Source organism: Tenrec ecaudatus, chromosome 10 (assembly GCF_050624435.1).
Source record: "Tenrec ecaudatus isolate mTenEca1 chromosome 10, mTenEca1.hap1, whole genome shotgun sequence".
In the NCBI taxonomy this organism is placed as follows: domain Eukaryota; kingdom Metazoa; phylum Chordata; class Mammalia; order Afrosoricida; family Tenrecidae; genus Tenrec; species Tenrec ecaudatus.
In genome coordinates, this window is record NC_134539.1 from 67,119,102 (window position 1) to 67,138,839 (window position 19,738).

The window sequence follows — 19,738 nt, forward strand, 5'->3', positions numbered from 1 at the left end:
TCGATGGTAATGAGTTTGGTTTTTGGCCTGAGAGATGCCTTGATTAACCACCTTATACAGTATGAAGCAGCCCTGTCCTCTAAACTTCAAGACCGTTCACCTGCTATGTACCTGATACTGTGTACTGTATCCAATACTTGTCTGTCACTTTGTTGTATGAAGCCGAAAGCTATGTCACTGGTATTTCAATGCCAAAAAGGTTATCTAAAGTGGACAGGTTTCAGTAGAGCTTCCAGACCAAAAAACAGACTAAGGAGCAGAAATAGGCTGCCCATTACAGAGACAGCCACCGAAAACACAATGATTGGCACAGAAACATTGTCAGTTACTGAAAACCTAACGAATAGAAGCAGAATATTATTGGGGAGAGTGCCAGGAGCTGACTCCGTCTTGTTGGAAGACCCTCAAAATGTGACCGAGGAAGAGCTTCCTCCTCAGAGTACAGTTGGCCATAAGGATTTAGATGGAGTAACGTCTGTCGTGACGCTCATTTCCTGATGGGGTAGGACTCAAGAAAAGAAGAAACCGCTTCGCACATCGATTAAGAATTGGAATTTCAAATGTACGAAGGATAGCTAGAGGAAAATTGGAAGTCATTCAGAATGAGACAGAACACATAAAGATTGATATTCTAGGTCTCAGTGAGTTGACATGGACGAGTATTGGTCATTTTGAATAATAAAGCCATATGGTTTCCTGTGCCAGGAACGACAAAATTGGGAGGACTGGAGTTTCCTTCATGGTAAAAAAGAACACATCAAGATCTACTGATCTCTCCTTTCTGTGATAGGATAATGTCTACCTGAATATAGGGAAATCTAATCAATAGAACTATTATTCAAATTTATTAAAACTAGTGGTGCAGGAACTGAAGAATTCTACCAACATCTTGAGCCTCAAATTGATCAAACACACAATCAAGATGCACTGATAATTATTGGAGATTGGAATGTGAAATTTGTAAACACGGAGGAAGAAATAATAGAAAATATGATCTTGGTGATAGAAATGAAGCCAAAGATACCATGATAGAATTTTGCAAGACCAAGGACTTATTCATAAAAATACCTTTTTAAAAATCAACAACAGGAATGGTGATTATACACATGAATTTCCCCAGTTGGAATACACAGGAATCAAATGGACTATATCTGTGGGAAGAGACTATAGAGAGGCCAGGGAACAGACTGGCATATGTAAGATCAGGTTGAAGTTGAAGAAAATGAGTACAAGTGCACGTGAGTCAAAATATGACTTTGAGTCTATCCCACCCAATCTTTGATAACGTCTCAAGAACAGATTCAATGCATTGAACACTAATGACAGAAGACCCGATGAGCTGTGGGAGGCCATCCAGCACATGAGACACGAAGAAAGCCAAAGGTCATTAAAAAGACAGGAAAGAAAGAAAAGATCAAAGATGTCTGAAGAGAATCTGAAACTTGTTATTAACCATAGAGTAGCTAAGACAAATGGAAGAAACGATGAAGCAAAAAGCTGAACAGAAAATTTCAAGGGGCAGCTCGAGAAGACAAAATCAAATATTATCATGAAATGTGCAAAGGCCTAGAGTTAGAAAACCAAAAGGGAAGAATACCGTCAGCGTTATACAAACTGAAGAGTAAAGAAAAAATTTCAAGCCTTGAGTTGTATTATTAAAAGACTCAATGGGAAAAATATTGGCTGATGTAAGAAGCATCCGAAGAAGATGGAAAGGCTACAGAAGAGTCACTGTACCAAAAAGAACGAGGCGACACTCCACTATTTCAAGAGGTTACATATGATCAAGAACCGATGGTAATGAAGGAAGGAGTTCAAGTCGTATGGAAAGCACTAACCAAAAGCCAGGGTCCAGAGATTGATGGAAAACCAATAGAAATGTTTCATCAACTTGATGAAGCACTGGAACAACTCATTCATCCATGCTGGGAAATTTCGAAGACAGCTACATGGCCAACAGACAGGAAGAGATCCATATTTTTACTCATTCTAAAGAAAGGCGACCCAACAGAACACACAGATTATAGAACAAGACCGTTGATATCACATGCAAGTACAATTTTGCTGCAGATCATCTCAGAATGGTTGCAATATATTGTACATTGACAGGGAGCTGCTACAGGTTCAGGCCGGATCCCGATATTACTGATGTCAGATGGCTCTTGACTGAAAGCAAAGAATATCAGAAAGATGTTTACTTGTGTTTCATTGAGTATGCAAAAGCATTCAACTATGTGGATCACAACAAATGATGGCTAGATTTGAGAAGAATGGGAGTTACAGAACACGTCTTTGGCTCATGATGAACCTGTACATGGATCATGAGGCAGTTGCGCAAACCAAACAAGGTAATACTGTATGTTTGCCAATCGGGAAAGGTGTGTGTCAGGGTTTTATCCGCTCACCGTACAGATTCAGTCTGTAAGCTGAGCAAATAACCAGAGAGGCTGCATGATATGAAGAAGAATTTGGCACCAGGCATGGAGGAAGACTTAATAATCTGTGATACACAGATGGCACAACCTTGCTTACTGAAAATGAGGAGAACTGCTGAAGATCAAGTATGGTTTGCTACATTTTATAAAGAAAACCCCAATCCTCACAACTGGTAAAATCATAATAAATGGAGAAAAGATTGAAGTTGTCAAGGTTGCTTGGACCAACAATCAGTGCTCATGGAAGCAGCAGAATGAGATCAAATGACGCATTTCATTAAGTAAATCTGCTGCACATGAAGTCTTTAAAGTTTTGAAAAGCAAGAATGTTACTTTGAGGACTAAGGACATTGAATAAAGAAGACTGAAGAGAAATTCATGCATTTGAACTACTGTCTTGATGACAAAGACAAAAAGTACCATGGGCTGCTAAAAGAACAAGCAGAGTTGTCTTGGAAGAAATAAAGCTAGAATGTTCCTTAGAGGCAAGGATGGTGTGTGAGTCTGGGTACTTTAGAGAATCAAATCCACAGAAACTCATATGTTTAAGAGAGAGTTTTATATAAAGAGTAAATGCACATCAAGAAAACATCCCAACCCAGTGCTGCCCAAGCCCACAAGTCCAAAATTAACCCATATGTCCAACACCAATCCACAAAGTCCTCCTCCATCTCACAAAACACACACTATGATGCCGACTGCAGGAGGAAAGCCAAGTCAGTGAGCGTGTAAGCATCTCAGCACTGACAGGGGTCTGCACACGGCTGCCCAGCACCCAGGGCTGCATCGGGGTACGTCCATGTGGCTTCACCTCAGGGATGTCTTGCAGGAAGGGAGCCTGGTCAGCTGAAGCAGGGAACTGGCTAAGACAGCTGCACCCTGGTCCGACCATCACAAAGCAAGAGACTGGAGAACTAGAAAGGCGAGACTCACAGAGCCATTTCTCTCTCTGCCTTTCAATTAACCCCACATGTGTTTATCGGCCAGGTTGGCACAATAAACTTTATCTCAGAGGATGAGACCATGTCTTATGTAGTTTGGGCCTGTGATCAGGAGAGACCGTTTCCTGTAGAAGGACATCATTGTTAAAGTGGAGGGGCAGCAGAAACGAGGAAGGCCCTTGACGAGCTGAATTGACACCGAACCATTGTGAGGGTGGTGCAGGACGCTGTGGTGTTTTGTTCTTTTTACCAAGGGTCCCTATAGCTTGAACCGAACTCAAAGACTCCTAACAACAACAACAACAACAACAACAACAACATGCATTAGTCACACTATATTTTCACTTATTTATTTGTTCAGTTTCTATTTATCTTTCCTAGGATGTCCATAGAGACACGATTGATCTGTTTCGATGACTGCTTTTTCCCTTGAACGTAGCCCAGTGCCTGAGACATAGCCCAAAAGGCTCACTGCTACCGAGTTGGTGCTGACTCCTGGCAGCCCTGTAAGGACAGGGCAGAGCTGTCCCCGTGGCTTTGCTGCGACGAACTCTTACAGGAGTAGACAGTCTTTACCGCTGTTGGTTTCAAGCCGCCAGCCTTGTGGTTAGCAGCCTAGCGCCACTACCATGGCACCAGGGCTCCCGAGACGCAGTAAGTGCCCAATAAAGAGAGCTTGAATGAATGTGAAGAGGATCTTACAATTCCTTCAGCGATGAAGTCAAGATCGAAAGCCAGCTTAAGCCATCTCAGATGCCCTTACTTTGAAAATATTTCCCTCTATTTGTCTACAGAGATCTTATCCTCTAAGTAAAATTAGTATGCTCCTTACCTTTGGTATGAGTAACAAACTCTGATTCTAGTTGATGTCACTTTCTCTCCCAGCCTATCCTTTGTTGACTTGGAGCAGTATCTTCCGTATCTCTCTGGCAGGACCCATGGTGGAAGCGGAACACTTTTTTTTTTTTTTTTTTGCTCCTTGATGCTTGAATGAATTCAGAAAGGAATAGTTTTTCCTGCTGATCTTACTTTTACCGGGCTCCTCACCCCGCCCCCAGAGGAGGTCATTCTGGTTCCTTGCTTGCCCAGCAATGAGAACCCGGAGCGATATGTGAAACTCCGCTCATTATGTTGTTTAGTCTACTTGGTATAAAGCACTTGCTACCAGGAGACGGAAGCTCTTCGCTTTAATTTTGCTTTTATGAAAAGGCAAAACTGCTGCAGAGGATTTCTTGGAAGTCATACTCTAGGACTTGACCAGCTGGAAGAGAACCAGTTAAACTTTCAGGAGGTTTTCAACACACAGTCCCCTGTAGCCAAATAAATCCCTTGGTTTTACATTATCTCCTGCCTCCTTTGCTCTTGGTATATTCCTTTTAATGTGTTGTCATCATTTTGTTGTTATTTTAGGTCAGTGAAGTAGTCTGCAAATAACTTGGTATTAATAATGTCTTTATATGGGTACTGTGTCTTGGTAGGGAGCTCAGAGAATTGTGCTTTTGGGATGTCATGAAGTGTGATGGGCAGCTGAGTGCCTTCTGCAACCCAGAGGTATAATTGGTTCAGAGGAAATACATCTTTGAGGCTAATATTACCTGTCTTTCTTCAATTCCCCATATAAATATGCTTGGAGATATTACATTGATGATTGGAAGCTGTCAGGATACTTCCTAATATAATGTGGTTAAAGAATATTAGGCAATCTTTTTCAAATACTGAGAAGCCATTCTTATTAACCTGTTCAATAACAGCTTCGAAAGCAATATATTCATAAGCATGTATTTATCTCCAGCCAAGTAATTAAAATGCCAATCTTCTCTATGATTTCAGAAATCTCAGCCTCCTTAAAAAGCCCTCCGGAGCCTCACCATCATTACTCAGGTAGGATGCGTGTGCACATAGACATGTCAACTGAACTAAACATCTGTGGTCCTGCATTTGCAAATAGATATATTGATGAATTCTGTAATATTGTGATGGCTCCCCACGTGAAGAGTTATGACTCATGAGATGAACATTCAAATTTATGTCCTTTCTATTCATTGGGAAGAACAAGTTGTTGGGATTTAAGAAAATTTGGGTTTTAAAAAAAATGTTCGTTTGTATTGGCCAATTTCCAATTGGGAAGGAAAAAGAAGGCCTTTGGTACCAAACATCCCTTACAAGAGCAGAACCAGTCCAAAGCCAGGGGTCTCAGGATTTTAGTGGGGGGTAGCCACAGACCTGCAACTAGTTCTTGGGAGGTTTTTCATCTCCCTGGGCCCTCTAGAAACTGGACCACTGACTGGACACCAACCCCAAAGAGTAAGATCAACAACCACGCTTTACAAAGAGGTTATTCAACAAAGGCTCTTGACTCTCACAAGCAACATCATTTTATAGTGCTCTGGTTGCCCTTCTTTCAAAGTGGGGATAATTGTATTTGCCCTTCCCAAGGAACCATCTGCCAAAGGCCTCATTGAGAATTAAGAGAAAACACTTAGAAATGCAAAGCAATGTAACAACAAACTGGGCTGATGCTATTGGGTGATCTCTAGGGCCTCATTGCCTGCCACAGTGGATGAGAATACAGGGGCAGGCCTTTCCCCCAGTCTAAAGTTCAGTACTTAGGTAAGAGCTTTTAGGTATCGTAATTACAACTATTAATATATTGAGGTCATTTGATTAGAGTCCAGCAATAGACTGCTTTATACTGAATTCTCCTTGGCGGTGGATAGTATTTCTGTGGAGTCCTGGCTCCTTCTTTCAAGCTCTCAGGACTGTTTTTCAGCTCAACAGTAATCTATTACTTTGGCTTCAGCTGTCAACCTAAGAAAGTAAACGGTGAGGAATGCCATAATTCATATTGACTCTGATCCGCTGTGATAGGGTTCTTAATAAGAAAGCGCTGTCTGTTTGCTCCTAATTAAAATTGACCTGTGGTTCTCTCTGGGAGAACAAGATGAAGTGAGCAGAGTGAACAGTAGGTGTCCCCACAGTCCACTGTGCGTTAGCTTGGCCCTGGAAAAGAGAACCAGAGTGCAAAGACCACAGACCAGGAGAGTTCCTGGTACGTGGATTCATCTGAATCAGGTTTGCAGGAGAGTGGAAGGGAGACCACGTTACATAATCTCATAAATGGTGTCTATGTAAGATAGCAAAAAACATTAGTTTTCAAAATCCTCTATTAAAGTATTGCTTTAAAATGGTATTGTAGGTAATATAATATTACTTTTCAATGTCAATTGTAGCATAGATAATGGTAAGAATGAAGAATTGGCTTTCGAAATGGAATATTTTAGCATGATATTAATATAATGATGTTGGGAAGGCTTTTGCAAACGTAACCCACTGAGACACACTTAAAATAGTAACTATTTTTTGGTCTGTGTATAACAACAATAAGAGGAAAGGGCCGTTTCACTGTGGTTTACATCATGCTGTGTAACCATCACTACTTTCCATCACCCTCACGGGAGTCTGTTTTTTGTCTGCAGCCATTGAAAGGAATAATTTAATGAGACTTTCTCAGACGATACCATTTACCCCAATCCAACTGTTTGGTGAGTGCTGCTTCTGTCTTCTTGAGGAATTCCCATGACAAAGTCAGAATGACTTTCAAATCCATCAAAAGAGAATGGGTTCTCCTTCATCATTTAGTTGAAATTTTTGTTTTCTGGATGGCTATGGTTTAATGAGATTAATTTCCTAAAAATGGACACTCTTGGTAAGTGCTCTGGTGGTTAACCTAAAATCTCAACCTAATTCTATGTGGATGGGACCTTTCCTGAGCAGCTGGTGGGAAGTAGGCAATGATGTTGCACCTGGCATTCACTGATTCAAGACTGGAAGTAAGTAGCGTAGAAAGGGTCAAAGCAACCAGGCATACTAACCGAGGAAGCCATCAAAGTCGACGTGGCGAAAGCCAACAAACATCCAAACAGAAGTGCTTTGTAAATTATTTTCTTATTGTTTTGTTTTGCCTGGTGTCCGCTTATTTCCCTGAGCTCAGAAAGCAGTGGTCATTTTTACAGGTGGGAGTTGTAAAAGGAAACAAACTCACATTTCCCCAGGCGACCTCACCACAAGGTCAGCCATGTTCGCACGGACGCACTTACTCTTGCTTCCTTTTGTTCACAACACATCAGTAAGAGAGTCCAGCGTAGCATGATTTCTGGGTGCTCTCCCACGACCAGATTGGAATAGAGGCTTTGGTTCTATAGGAAGGTGCCAGGCAGATGCTAGGGGCACCTATAGAAGCAGAATCTTCAATGTGGCGAGAAAACGTGAACTTATTCAGGACAGAAATAAGCTCTTGCTTACCTTGCTTATGGGTAAGCAATAAGCCAATACTGCTACCACAGTTTCTCGGACCTGCAATATAAAGCATGAGCTGATTTAATAAGATAACCAAGGTCACGTCACGGTTCCAGAATGTCGTCCTCTCATGCCATATACACAGGTCAGGCTGGCTGCAATGCAGATGCTCTCTTCTCCCGCTTTCCTTCATATCTGGTTTTGTCAGTCAACAGCCTTGTTCCAAATCCACCAAATATTTAGAACTTTAAAGAGATCTTTGGTTCCATCGGTCTGGGCACCAAGCATCAATAGTGGAAAACATGCACTAAGCAGCTGTTATTTGCCATCCACTGGGCATCTGTTGCCTGGTTGTCATCCACAGTCCTTTCATGGATTGAATTTTCAGAAGTCCGTCCCTAGCCCTTTGTGCTTAGCCTGTCAGCCACTGACACCTGGTCTGCTTCCACTGGTGCATGGACAGTGGCTGTGCTTTTGGTGTATTGTATAGAAATTGAGCCCAGGTCTCCTACATGGAGGGCAAGAAGCCTACCACTAAATTACCACTGCTCCTTACTAAATATTATCAAATGTAAAAGGACATGGATGGAGCCTCATGTTCTGTAGATTAATACAGTGTCCACAAAAAGCCATTTGATGCCAGGGTATCAGAAGAAAATGAAATACAAGCTTCACAGGAAGCCAAATAGGATGTGGTGCTTCTGACAAGAAACACTGTATTAGGTGGAGTGGAGCTTGAATAACACTGTTCATCCTCAAAGTCGAACCTAACCGCTAACAATATTTTTGTACCCAAATTCTTTCCTTGGAATTGAATTAGTATCCGAGGTTCTAGTTCCCGTTCACTAGATCAGCATGTTGAATATTTACAACTCAACGAGGTGAGCCTTCTTTTCACCTCAACTATATTAATGAATAAATGGAGTGTTTAAATAGCTCACACCAAAGCACAAAGGCGGGAAGGGGAGGACGGAGGCATGACCCCGGTCATCTCTGACTCTCTAACTGGGTTAAATCCTGCATTCTCATTGGAGGTAATGAACTTCTAAGGGAAGAATGCATCTGTTTATTTTTATGTATAGAGCATCACTACACATGTAAGAGACACATAAAAAGTACTCAGCGTATGCATGGTTATAGATCTCATGGGGGGCAAGTGAGGTAAGATGTCTGATAGGTCCTTTAATTAAGGAGATGACCATGTACTTTTATTAGAAGCATTCTGTTAACAAAAGTAATGATATCTAACAACATACGTTCTCAAACTTATTTGGTCTACTTCCCCTTTTTCAGAAAAAAAAAGTACCCAGTGTCCCCTCTCCCCTGGCAATGGAAAACATTTGTACTATAGCCAACAATGCAGGGGAAGATGTAGTCATCTGCTTTTGCTGCCCCCCTGCATTGCTCTAGCAACCCCACCCCCTGGTGGGGGGGTGTAAATGTGCACTTTGGCATCACCCACTGCTCTAGTACCTTGGTTACACTATTGTCGACAATGATAGTCCTCATGAAGAACAGCTTCGTGCTGAGCATCGTTTGATTCTTTGCCCCTGAGATCCACGCTCACATTCTGCCCTAGTCCCTTCTTAGGCCCGATTTCCATTCCTCTCTGACCGCTGAGCGGGCTCCGACTTGATCGATTTATGGCCGCCACGATGTCAACATCTTCCCTTCTTTTTGCAGCAGGAGAAGAAGTGACGGTCTACCGCCTAGAGGAGAGTTCCCCTTTGAACCTGGATAAAAGCATGTCCTCTTGGTCCCAGCACGGGAGAATGGCCATGATCCAGGTGCTGTCCCCAGAAGAGATGGATGGCGGCCTACGGAAAGCCATGAAAGTTGTCAGCACCTGGTCTGAGGGGGACGTTCTCAAGCCAGGGCAGGTTTTCATTGTGAAGTCCTTTCTTCCCGAGGTGGTACAGACCTGGCGTAAAATCTTCCGGGAGAGTACCGTGCTCCATCTCTGCCTCAGGGTAAGCCTGCATCTCCGAGGAATGAAGCAGTGATGAGCTCGGTCAGAGACTTGAGAGCTGACTATATCCTGTCTGAGGCCATGATCCCTAACCCAAAGGATAGCTTATTCGTTTTGAAGCTGCTGGGGGCGTGGCAGAAGATGAATAAGGCGAAAAGTCAGTTAGCACGTCTCTAGGCATTTATGGTCATTAACTAGTAGGCAGTTGATGTTAATGTTATTGTCGTCGTTAGGTGCCGTTGTATCAATCCAACTCATGGCAACTCAGAATGGAGCACCGCACCATGCTCCCAATCGTGGCTGCATTTGAGCCGAGTGTTGTTGGCGCCATGGTACTAACTTCTTGTTTTAAATCAATGCTCCTGCAGGAAATCCAACAACAAAGAGCGGCTCAAAAACTGATCTATACCTTCAACCAAGTGAAACCGCAAACTATTCCCCACACGCCAAGGTGAGGAATCCGGGTAGCAGGCCTTTCATCGCAAGCATTGATCTCTTCTCAGCTTCATTTGTCTGGAGAAAGGCCTGGGCTCACCCGGAGGTTCCCAGGACCTTGTTTTTTAAGATCTTGCTTTAATTTATATGAATGAACAAGACAAGTTCTGGGAGAGGCCACGGTGAATATTTTTGTTTTGCTAAGAGAGCAGATCCTAGGTTTAAGTACCAACGTCCACAAAACACAGACAGGCATTTCTGTTTTAAGCATGGTTTCTTCCCAAATAGCTTATAGAAATTCGAAGCTTTGTAAGAGTACGCTCCTGCATTTGTTTGTCAAGACCTTGATAACAACACGATCAGAACTTGGTTCTGAGGATGTACAGTTAGGTTTTATTGTTTCATTGATAGGGAACGCTGTAGAACGTGGCAAGAAAAGGCGGGCTTAGTACTGATCACAAGAGCTGAGTTGAAATGATTCCTCAAAGAGAAGGGGAGAAAGCTCTCTGCTTCCTGCTTTTTCCATAAAAAGGGCAAGGGCAGGTGCATAGAGGCTGCAGCAGACCAGAGCTCGGCAATCTTACCTGCTCATGACAGTTGAGGGTGCTAAAGCCCACCTGTGCTGTCGGGTGAGACTCAGTGGCGTCTGTTTACATCACAGGTTCCTGGAAGTTTTCCTAATCTACTGCCATTCGGCTAACCAGTGGTTGACCATCGAGAAGTATATGACGGGAGAGTTTCGCAAGTACAACAACAACAACGGTGATGAAATTGCCCCCAACAACACGTTGGAGGAGCTGATGTTGGCGTTCTCTCACTGGACCTATGAGTACACCCGGGGAGAGCTGCTCGTTTTAGACTTACAAGGTGAGTGAGGGCAGGAAACGGGACAGCCAGCAGGAGGTAACGTTTAGAAAAGCCTGGGCGTGAGGGACTGCCTTACCGCCGTTGTCAGATATTTCTGGCCTCATGAAAACACCCGGCCCTTTCTTTGCTCAGGGCCTTGGTTGAATTTTTTGGGGGTGAGAACAACTCTGGACAGTGTTCGGCCTGCAGGCCTCTCTTTGAAGAAGGGAGGTGTGACCATTTGTTTCAGCGACTTCGTGCAGGGAGAATAAAGAACATTTGGTAGGTTTCCCATTTATCAAAGGGCAATTACAGGCCGATGAACAACTGCTTAAAATTTATAGACGTCCCAAGCAGTGGCCAGGAGGCACAGCAGTTCAGCACTCTGCAAAAACTGCAGTCACAACAACAGCAACAACAGGTTGACATAACAGAGAATGATTTTTGCAATAAATTGTCTCTTTTTTTTACTTTGCCCGGATCTTCTATGCGCAAGGTCTGTATTAGTACACCCAGGAGCCTTTCAGGTTGGGGGAGTTTCCAGGATTTTGAGCTCATTGCCTCTGCACTTTATAATTTCGTTTGCTCTCTTTGCTGCGTCCCTTCAGATGACAGTTCACGCAAGTACACCCTCGGTCTGTGGGAGGCGACGTACTCTTTTTAATGGAAGCCTTTGATCAGTACATCTCCCCACTATCAACACCTCACATGTGATTTATAATCCTGCAGCCCGAAAAAGAGCATCTCCGGCAGGCTTTCCTTGCAGGGACCGAGCGAAATGTGTATTCAGGTCAAAGTTTAGTCCTTGGCCTCACTGATGGGGACGTTGGTTTTAAATAAGGGATTAAGCCCAGGAACTTTCCTATAAGTTATCACATTTAATCCCAGCAGCAGCAGCAGCAGCAGCAGTGCCCCCAGGTAGATATTAGGGGGACTTTAGGCCCAGAAAGTTTAAATAGTTTTTCCAAGGCTGCACAGCTTCTTAGGAGAGAGCAGCAATGCAGACTTTGAGCCGGCGCGTCCATACCTACTCTCTCTTCTCCACACCGGCTTTCTCTTTCTGTTCTCTGAGCTTCATGCCCACGGGCTAGATCCATGTTGGGGTCACTTAAACAGCGCGGGCATTTTTTCTTTTCCTTTCTGATTTTCCCAGCTCTCCTGTCCTGGGATTTGATGCTGAAAGCAAGGCTTGGAGGCCACGGAAAGCCCAAGGCCTTGTCAACTGTGCCTAGTACGACTGTAGAGTCATTTTCACGGAAAATGGTGGCGTGTGCTCCAAGAGGCAGATACTCCTTTACGCTGCGCATCAGACCTTCTGTCCCTTTAACTACTGCTGTCCACAGGCTTGCAGCATAACTCTCACCCTCAGACCCAGTAGTCTAGGAAGCGATATAAACAAAATTAAGACAACCGCCACGAATCAGCTTTTAAGCCAGTGCGTACTTGATACAAAGAAGCCCAGGGCCCTGACGCCAAAGGCATGTGTTTTTGCAATTCAAGCTGGGTAAAGGCTGATGAATCACATCAGTATTTGTGTATTTGTGCTTTTTATTTTGGGTGGAGTTGTTTTAAAAAAACTCCAAACACAAACAAACAACAACAACAAAAAACAAACAAAGAAAAACTGTAAGGAATTACTGATGTCTCTTTAGTGTGTTTTGTATTCCACTTGAATAGGTTGTTGTTTAATGATGTTTATGTTTGGGGATTTTTATGTCTCTTAGTAATCCAAAGTGACATTAAACAGAACAAATGCTGTGTTGATAATCTTAGGGGAAAAGGGGCATTAACTTTATTCTTTTACTGGGCAATTATGCCAATTGTAGAAATAGGTCATTCCAAACAAACTCTGTGAAAACATTGACCTTCAAAGAAGGCAGAGTTGACATCATGGAATGGACATAGAGAAATTGACATACAGAGAGCTTAGGCAATTGGCAAGACCTGAGTTAATGGACATGCATGAATCCTATGGTAGTAATTACAAACATTTATAGTAGTGCTAATAACAATAATAATAGCTAACATTGACCGAGTGCTTATTTGTACCAGGAACTTGGCTAAAGGCTTGTCTATATTATCATATTTAATCCAACCCAGGTTGCAAAGCAAAATTAGGGAAAATATAAATTTGCATTTTCAAAATCTTCTTGGGGTTTTCAGTTAAGTTTTACGTTATGCTTAGTTATTTGTACTTGTAGTCGATGGAGAATTGAGGCACCTTGTTTGGGAAGAGAGGTGTGAAGACTGAGAAGCTCTAGAGGAGCACTTAGGGCAGGGCGCTTCCAGAGGCAGAGTGTCCTGCGGGATGTGGCCCTTGGCCCCTCCGTGAATTAACGATGTAGCTATGAGCGACCTCTTCTGGTCCCTCTCCTGTCATTGGCACAGAGTGAAGTTCTATTAGGCATCCATCACTTTCAGTTCTCATTAAAAATGTTACCCAGCTGACATCTAGAGTTGACTTCAACTCCTGCAGACCCTGGGTGTGCGCCATGGGGTTTACAATGGCTGACTTGGCGAACCCTTAGCCTTTCTTTCATGGGGTGACCAGAGGGTCTGGAACTACAGCCTTTTTGAGAGCAGCCATGTACTTAATGGTTTACATCACCAAGGGCAGGTGCGATTAAGCACCCCAAATGAGACAAATCCCAGACGCAAATAGGCCTTCAGTAAGTGTTAGTTCTTGTCGCTATTCTTAACCTGCGTGGCTCTTCATTCAGAATGTGGCTTCGTCTTCAGTTGCAGAGCTTTCGCTCCGCTCTGGGCAGTCCTACAGGTAGTGCTGGGGAGCCCAGCTCCTGCGTAGACGAGGCCCTGGGCAGCTTGTTGTGGCTCCCTGACGCTCGGAGGGAAAGGTGGAGGAGGGAGCCCTCACTGCATGCCTTATGCCTCTTCCCTTTCCTTTTTACTTTTTTCTGAGAGAGGGCCCATGATGAACCTGGGCACTGCCAAACCCTGCTGGGAAGGGGAACTCGGAGGACTAGCGTGACCAATTTCTGATTATACTTTAGTTTTCTGTGTCTGTTTAAACACCAACATATGAGGACCTGCCTCATCATCACCCCTGAAGCTCAACATTTAATTCCTGGCAATGGGAATTTCAAAGCGCTCCCACTACAGTAGGCTGTGGCAGTCAAGTATCTGTCTCTTTCTCTTTGTTTTTGTGAAGCTCAGTTTATTTCTCAAAGAACTTTTTTGGTGATACCAATTTTGTTTGTTTGATGCAAAAAGTGATGCCAGAAGAAGTCAGCATCGCAGCCACATCAGCAGCATCGACTGTGCCACAGAGAAGGACAGAGACAGTCAGTGACCATCCAGTGCAGTCGGGATCAGGACAAAACCCTCTGGATTTCTCCCCAGGCCATACTACGTTTTACCTGTGTGTTGGCACTTAACCCTGTTAAAGCTGGTAGAGAGAGACTTGGGGGATTTTTTTGTTGTTGTTGATATTACAAGGTCTTAATTTCTTTCACATTGTCCAAATATCTATGTCAGAGTCTCTGTAGATTGAATGGGTTTGGAAGACAACGTCTGCCAATGAGATGATTCCCAGGTAGCAGGAAGCGGGTGGGGGGGCTCGAGTGTAAGGATGAGGCAGCCTGACCCTGGGGGAGATGGTGGTTCTGTCAATACTTTGGGTTGCCTTCCTTTTCACAGATTGAAGTGCCCCTCTGCCACACACAGACCCCCAACTACACATTTAGTGGTTAGGCTTAGCATTGACAGATTGGTCAGGGGTTCTCCTGGCGGAACTGTTGATAGTCACCTGGCTGCTCTTTACCATCTTCCCTTCTATCTCTTCTTTAGGAGGTCTTGGTGGCACAGTGGTTAAGTGCCAGGCTGCTATCGGAAAGGTAGGAAGAAAGACTGGTGGTTGAAAACCACGAAAGGATGATACAACTTCCTGCTGTCATGACGACCATAGCCTTGAGACCCTGTAGGATGGTTAGTTAGACTGTGTCCCATTGGGTCTCAATGAGACTTGACTTGACAGCAACAGGTTGGTTTGGGGTTTGGAGTTTATTAGGAAACATAGTAAAACCTGCGAAAGCTGGAGCCTGTGTAAGGTGGAATCCCACAGAGAAGAAAACTCACATATCTCCCATTCATAGTGAGCGGTAGAAAAATGTCCCCCGTTAAAGGTAGAAAACTTATGAGAATGGGAAAAACAACCCCAAACCATCGACTTTTGGGTCTCTCAGTTTTCATTCTACTTTTGGGAATGAGCTAATCAGAAAAAATGTTTTACCTGTAAAACAAGATATGACAAAATAATAATTTATAAATTATCAAGAGTTCATGAGGGAGGGGGGAGGAGCTGATGCTAGGGGCTTAGGTGGAGAGCAAATGTTTTGAGAATGATGAGGGCAATGAATGTACAAAAGTGCTTGACTCAATGGATGTATGTATGGACTGTGATGAAGTTGTATGAGCCCCTAATAATAAAATAATAAAATTTTTTTTTACCATTGGTAAGAAAAGAAAATTTTATTTCATAAGAAGTCCTTCATAAAATGAAGTAATAACAGTTAATCTCTTTTTTAAACTTCATATGATGAGACACTTTGCTCTAAACACTTTGTGTAGGCCATTTAATTCTCTCAGTAACCCCAAATCATGAGTGCCATGATCATTCACACTTGCACTTGACAAAACAGAAGCTCCGTGGGTTAAGGAAGTTATCCAAGGTCACTCAGCTACTAAGTGATGGAGCTGTGAGTGGGACCCAGGCCATTTGACTCTGCCTCTCTAACAAAGAGCGCACTTTAAAGTAGCTGATGGGATTTTTAAAAAAGTTATGCATTTAGTTGTTGAGAATATAGACAGCAAGACATACACTAATATAACAATTCCTACATATTCAATTCGATGATTTATGTGATTGTGGTAGATTTTATTTATTTATTTATAATCATTTTATCACAATCCTCCTGTTCTCATCTGATATTCCTTCTTTAGGTCCTGTTTGAGCATCCATCTTAAAGTTACAATTTGTGTAGACATCAGTTTAAAGCGGTTGTTATTGCTGGAAACTTTGGACTTAAAGTTTGGTCAGAGTTAAACATATAAAGTCTGTGTAACCTTCTGTCTGCCTGTTGAGGATACTTGGAACATCTTTCTGTCCCGTCACATTGCATGGTTAAAAGAGCAAGCTCTCTCTAGTTTGTTACTTCCTGTACGTGCGAAGAGAAATGTATAAAGAGTCCAGTCTCGTCACACGATTGCTTTCTAAAAATAGAGTAAGGGCCCATTGAACCAAGCAAAGATAGCACATTTGCATCCCATCTCCACACCCCTACACCTCTAACCAAGTAGTTCAGTTTTTACTTTTCCTTACCCCACTCAAAACCAGTACACCAATATGATCTAAGACGGAGAGTTATGTGTCTCTGATAAAATTCATAGGGCCCGCGAACACTGATGGTGAAACAAAATCTATCTTTATTTTCACCAAGCTCTAACTGAAATCTATCGTTTTCTTTCATTATACATGTAGGTAGCCAATCACAGGGTGCTTAACACCACCTGTAACTTGGCAATAGAAAACCAGGTATTAACATAACACACTATAGTGGTGGCAGATATCTGAAGATACAACTTATTCTTATTCAAAATATTAACAAATAAGCACACGCATAAGCAATGCCCAAAAACATCGCGCCCGTTGCTATGAGGTTGATTCCAGCTCAGCTGAAAGGTTTGAACTGGCAACCTTGAAGTTAGCAGTCCAATCCTTAGCCCTCTATACCACCAGGATGCCTTTATGGCAATGAATCAACTTACAAAAAGATTTTGCTAATTATTTTTCAATATCATTGGCTTCCTTGTCAATCCTATGTATTTAAATGATGCCATTAAAAAAGTGTTTTGACATGGGGTGGGGTGGGTGGCGGTGGGCAGTGGTGGGGAGTGACAGACATCACCCCTAACCCACCCCCCCAAAAAAAGGAATGGAAAACTCCTATGTTAGGTAGTGCATCTCCCAAAGGCAGTCAGCTTCTTAGGGGAAAGGCTGATAACTATCTGGTATGTCCCTTGGCGCAGAGGTTGTACCTGCAAGAGCACACGGCGTCTTTTAACTCGCTGAACTCTGAAGGAATCACCTCAGAGAGGAAGACAGGTGTGTTGGCTCCACCAGTCTGAGCTGTAATGTTGGTCAGGCCATCAATGGACTTTACAACCTCCAGCAGATTACTTAATCTCGGAACATCCATGTCTTCATAAGTAAAACGAGGATACAGCATGCCGATGCTCTCCTTTTGTGATGGCCGGGGATTAGAGAAAATAAAATGAAAATGCTTATTATATACAAGTGGTTAATGATTGACAACTACTGCTATTCGTAGCTGTAAACACACAACTGAGACACGTTGTGGCCTACAGGGTTTATGATAGCAGAATTGAGGGGGTTGCAGCAATGAGTAACTAATTAATTTTCGAACACTCTTGGATGGCCTTTAGAGTGCATGCAGTCCGTATGGCACTTAGTTTACTACACAGCAAATGTTGGTTTTAAAGACAAAATGAAAATTTGATGATTGTTTTCTTAAGTTTCTGAAAAATGAAACCCCATTTGCTAAATCAATGTTTCTTCTTTTGAGGTGTTGGAGAAAGTTTGACAGATCCATCTGTTATAAAACCTGAAGACAAACGGTAAGTAAATTTATGATGTTACTATTTAGAAAATTGCCTTTATCACATTGTACCTGTTTTGGTAACTTATAAACATACATATCCTTGTCTAGATTTTAGAAAAGCTTCACCCTATCTTATGTATACACACACAGACAGCTTTTTAAAACAAGACCTAAATTAGGACACGAGGCCAACAATATAGCAATAACAAACAATCTGGAGGTAGGTCCCCAAACCCAAACACATTGTCATCCCATCGACTCCAACTCTTAGCAACCGTTCGGGACAGATGAGAACTAATCTACAGGGTTTCCAAGGCTGTCAATCATGAAGGAGGCAGAGTGACACGTCTTCCTTTTTCAGACCAGTTTGTGAGGTTGAACTGCCAAATGTTTAAACCACTGTGCTACTGAGGCTTCTGGAGTTAGATTACGCCACTGCTGTTGAGTCTGTCCATCTTTCCCCCCTCAGATGGGTTTAAACCATCGACCTTGCAGCTGGCTGCACAACACTCACCTACTAGCCCGACTACAACCGTAGTTTGATTAAAACACCTGCCGCCTTCAAGATGATTAGGGCTCATAATGACCCTATCTAAAATGTCCAGGACTATCAATCTTCATGGGAACAGATAGTCTTAACTCTTTCCACAGACCTTATTGGTAGCAGCCCACCATTTACCCCACAGTGCCACTGGTACTGGAGTTAGATTAGCTCTCCTAAATTGTACCACGAATTTCTAGAACAAACACATTTATGGAATGATGGAAGATGTATAGTCAAAAGTGCTCCTTAGAAGTGAGAAATAGCAATGGGAGGAATGGTTTCCTGAGGGGTTGGGAAGAGAAGTGGGGGAACAGAGGGGAAGGGGGAGCTGATAGCAGTGATGACTATATAATTCCACTGGAGGGGAACAAGCGACAGAATTGTAGGTGAACAGATACATTGGAAAGTATAAGATACAGCAAAATAATAATAATATATAATAACTTTCCTGGGTGGCAAAAAGGGGGAGGGAGGGAATAAAGGGGAGCTGGTATCAGAGGTCAAGAAGAAAGAAAATGTTTTGAAAATGATGGTGGCAGCAATTGTACAATTATGCTTGATCTAATTGAATGATGGATTGTTACAATATCCATAAGATTAAAAAAAGAGAAGACACACACACACACACCCAAAGAAGTGAAAACACGGAGACTTCATCTTATGCACTTTGAACATATTGTCAAGATGGAGACAAATATTATGCTTGGTTAAGTGGAGACTCACTGGCAACAAGACCAAACTCATTGAGATGAATTGACTCATTGGACCCAGCAGTGGGTCGAAGCATAGCAGTAATTGTGAGAACCGCAAAGAGCCAGGTTCATTCGCTTGGAGGTAGACTAGCTAGGAGTTGTAACCAATTTCATGGCAATTGGCAACAGCAATGCGGAGCCCCACCGCTAGGTAAGCAGTTTGAAACTGCCAGGTACTCTGCAAGAGAAAGACGAAGCTTTCTACGCCCTTGAAAAGTACTATGGATTGCCAAAAGGACAAACACATCAGTGTTGGCAAAGCACACCCAGAATGCTCTTTGATGCAAGGATGAAGACTTTATCTCATGTACTTTGGACATGTCATCAGGAGAGACCAGTCCCTGGAAAGAACCCAATGTAGAGGAGCAGTGACAAAGAGGAACCCCTCAATAAGATGGATTGATGCCGTGGCTGTATTGATGGGCTCAAGAAGAGCCATTGTGAGACGGCACAGGACCAGGCAACGTTTCCTTCCATTGCTCATAGGCTTGCTATGAATCGCAATCAACTGATGGCGCCCAAGAAGAACTACAGCAATACCAATGCGGTTGTTAGAGTTTGTTGCAAATTTGGCTTTGAATTCTTTGGTGTCCCAAACAAAAGAGAGACTTATGAGCAAATTCAGTCCCTACTGGCTTCCTGACATGGAATCAGTGAATGTCACAGAAGAAGCATGGTTTCCTTTGTAGCTCTCACAGTGACACATTGCATCTTATCACAGGCAAGATTTTCTATCACATGCCTATATGAGTTTTCACTAAAGTCATACACGATTCTATTTAGTTCCAACAAACGCATGAGAGGCCAACACCGCATGGGTGAAAATTAAGACTGTCTGACTTAATTCAGGGTCGATATTTAAATGATATAGAAGGATGTGTG

General features: G+C 42.9%; 1 protein-coding gene across 1 annotated transcript in view; it reads left to right on the forward strand.

The window, feature by feature from the left end:
- Positions 1–19,738, forward strand: part of TRPM6 (transient receptor potential cation channel subfamily M member 6) — a 206,374-nt gene that overhangs the window by 169,743 nt on the left and 16,893 nt on the right. The window contains exons 31-36 of the mRNA XM_075560537.1: positions 5,207–5,257; positions 6,853–6,918; positions 9,356–9,642; positions 10,010–10,092; positions 10,738–10,943; positions 17,525–17,576. Of these exons, the coding sequence (XP_075416652.1) occupies positions 5,207–5,257; positions 6,853–6,918; positions 9,356–9,642; positions 10,010–10,092; positions 10,738–10,943; positions 17,525–17,576 (745 nt within the window). The remainder of the gene's footprint in view (positions 1–5,206; positions 5,258–6,852; positions 6,919–9,355; positions 9,643–10,009; positions 10,093–10,737; positions 10,944–17,524; positions 17,577–19,738) is intronic.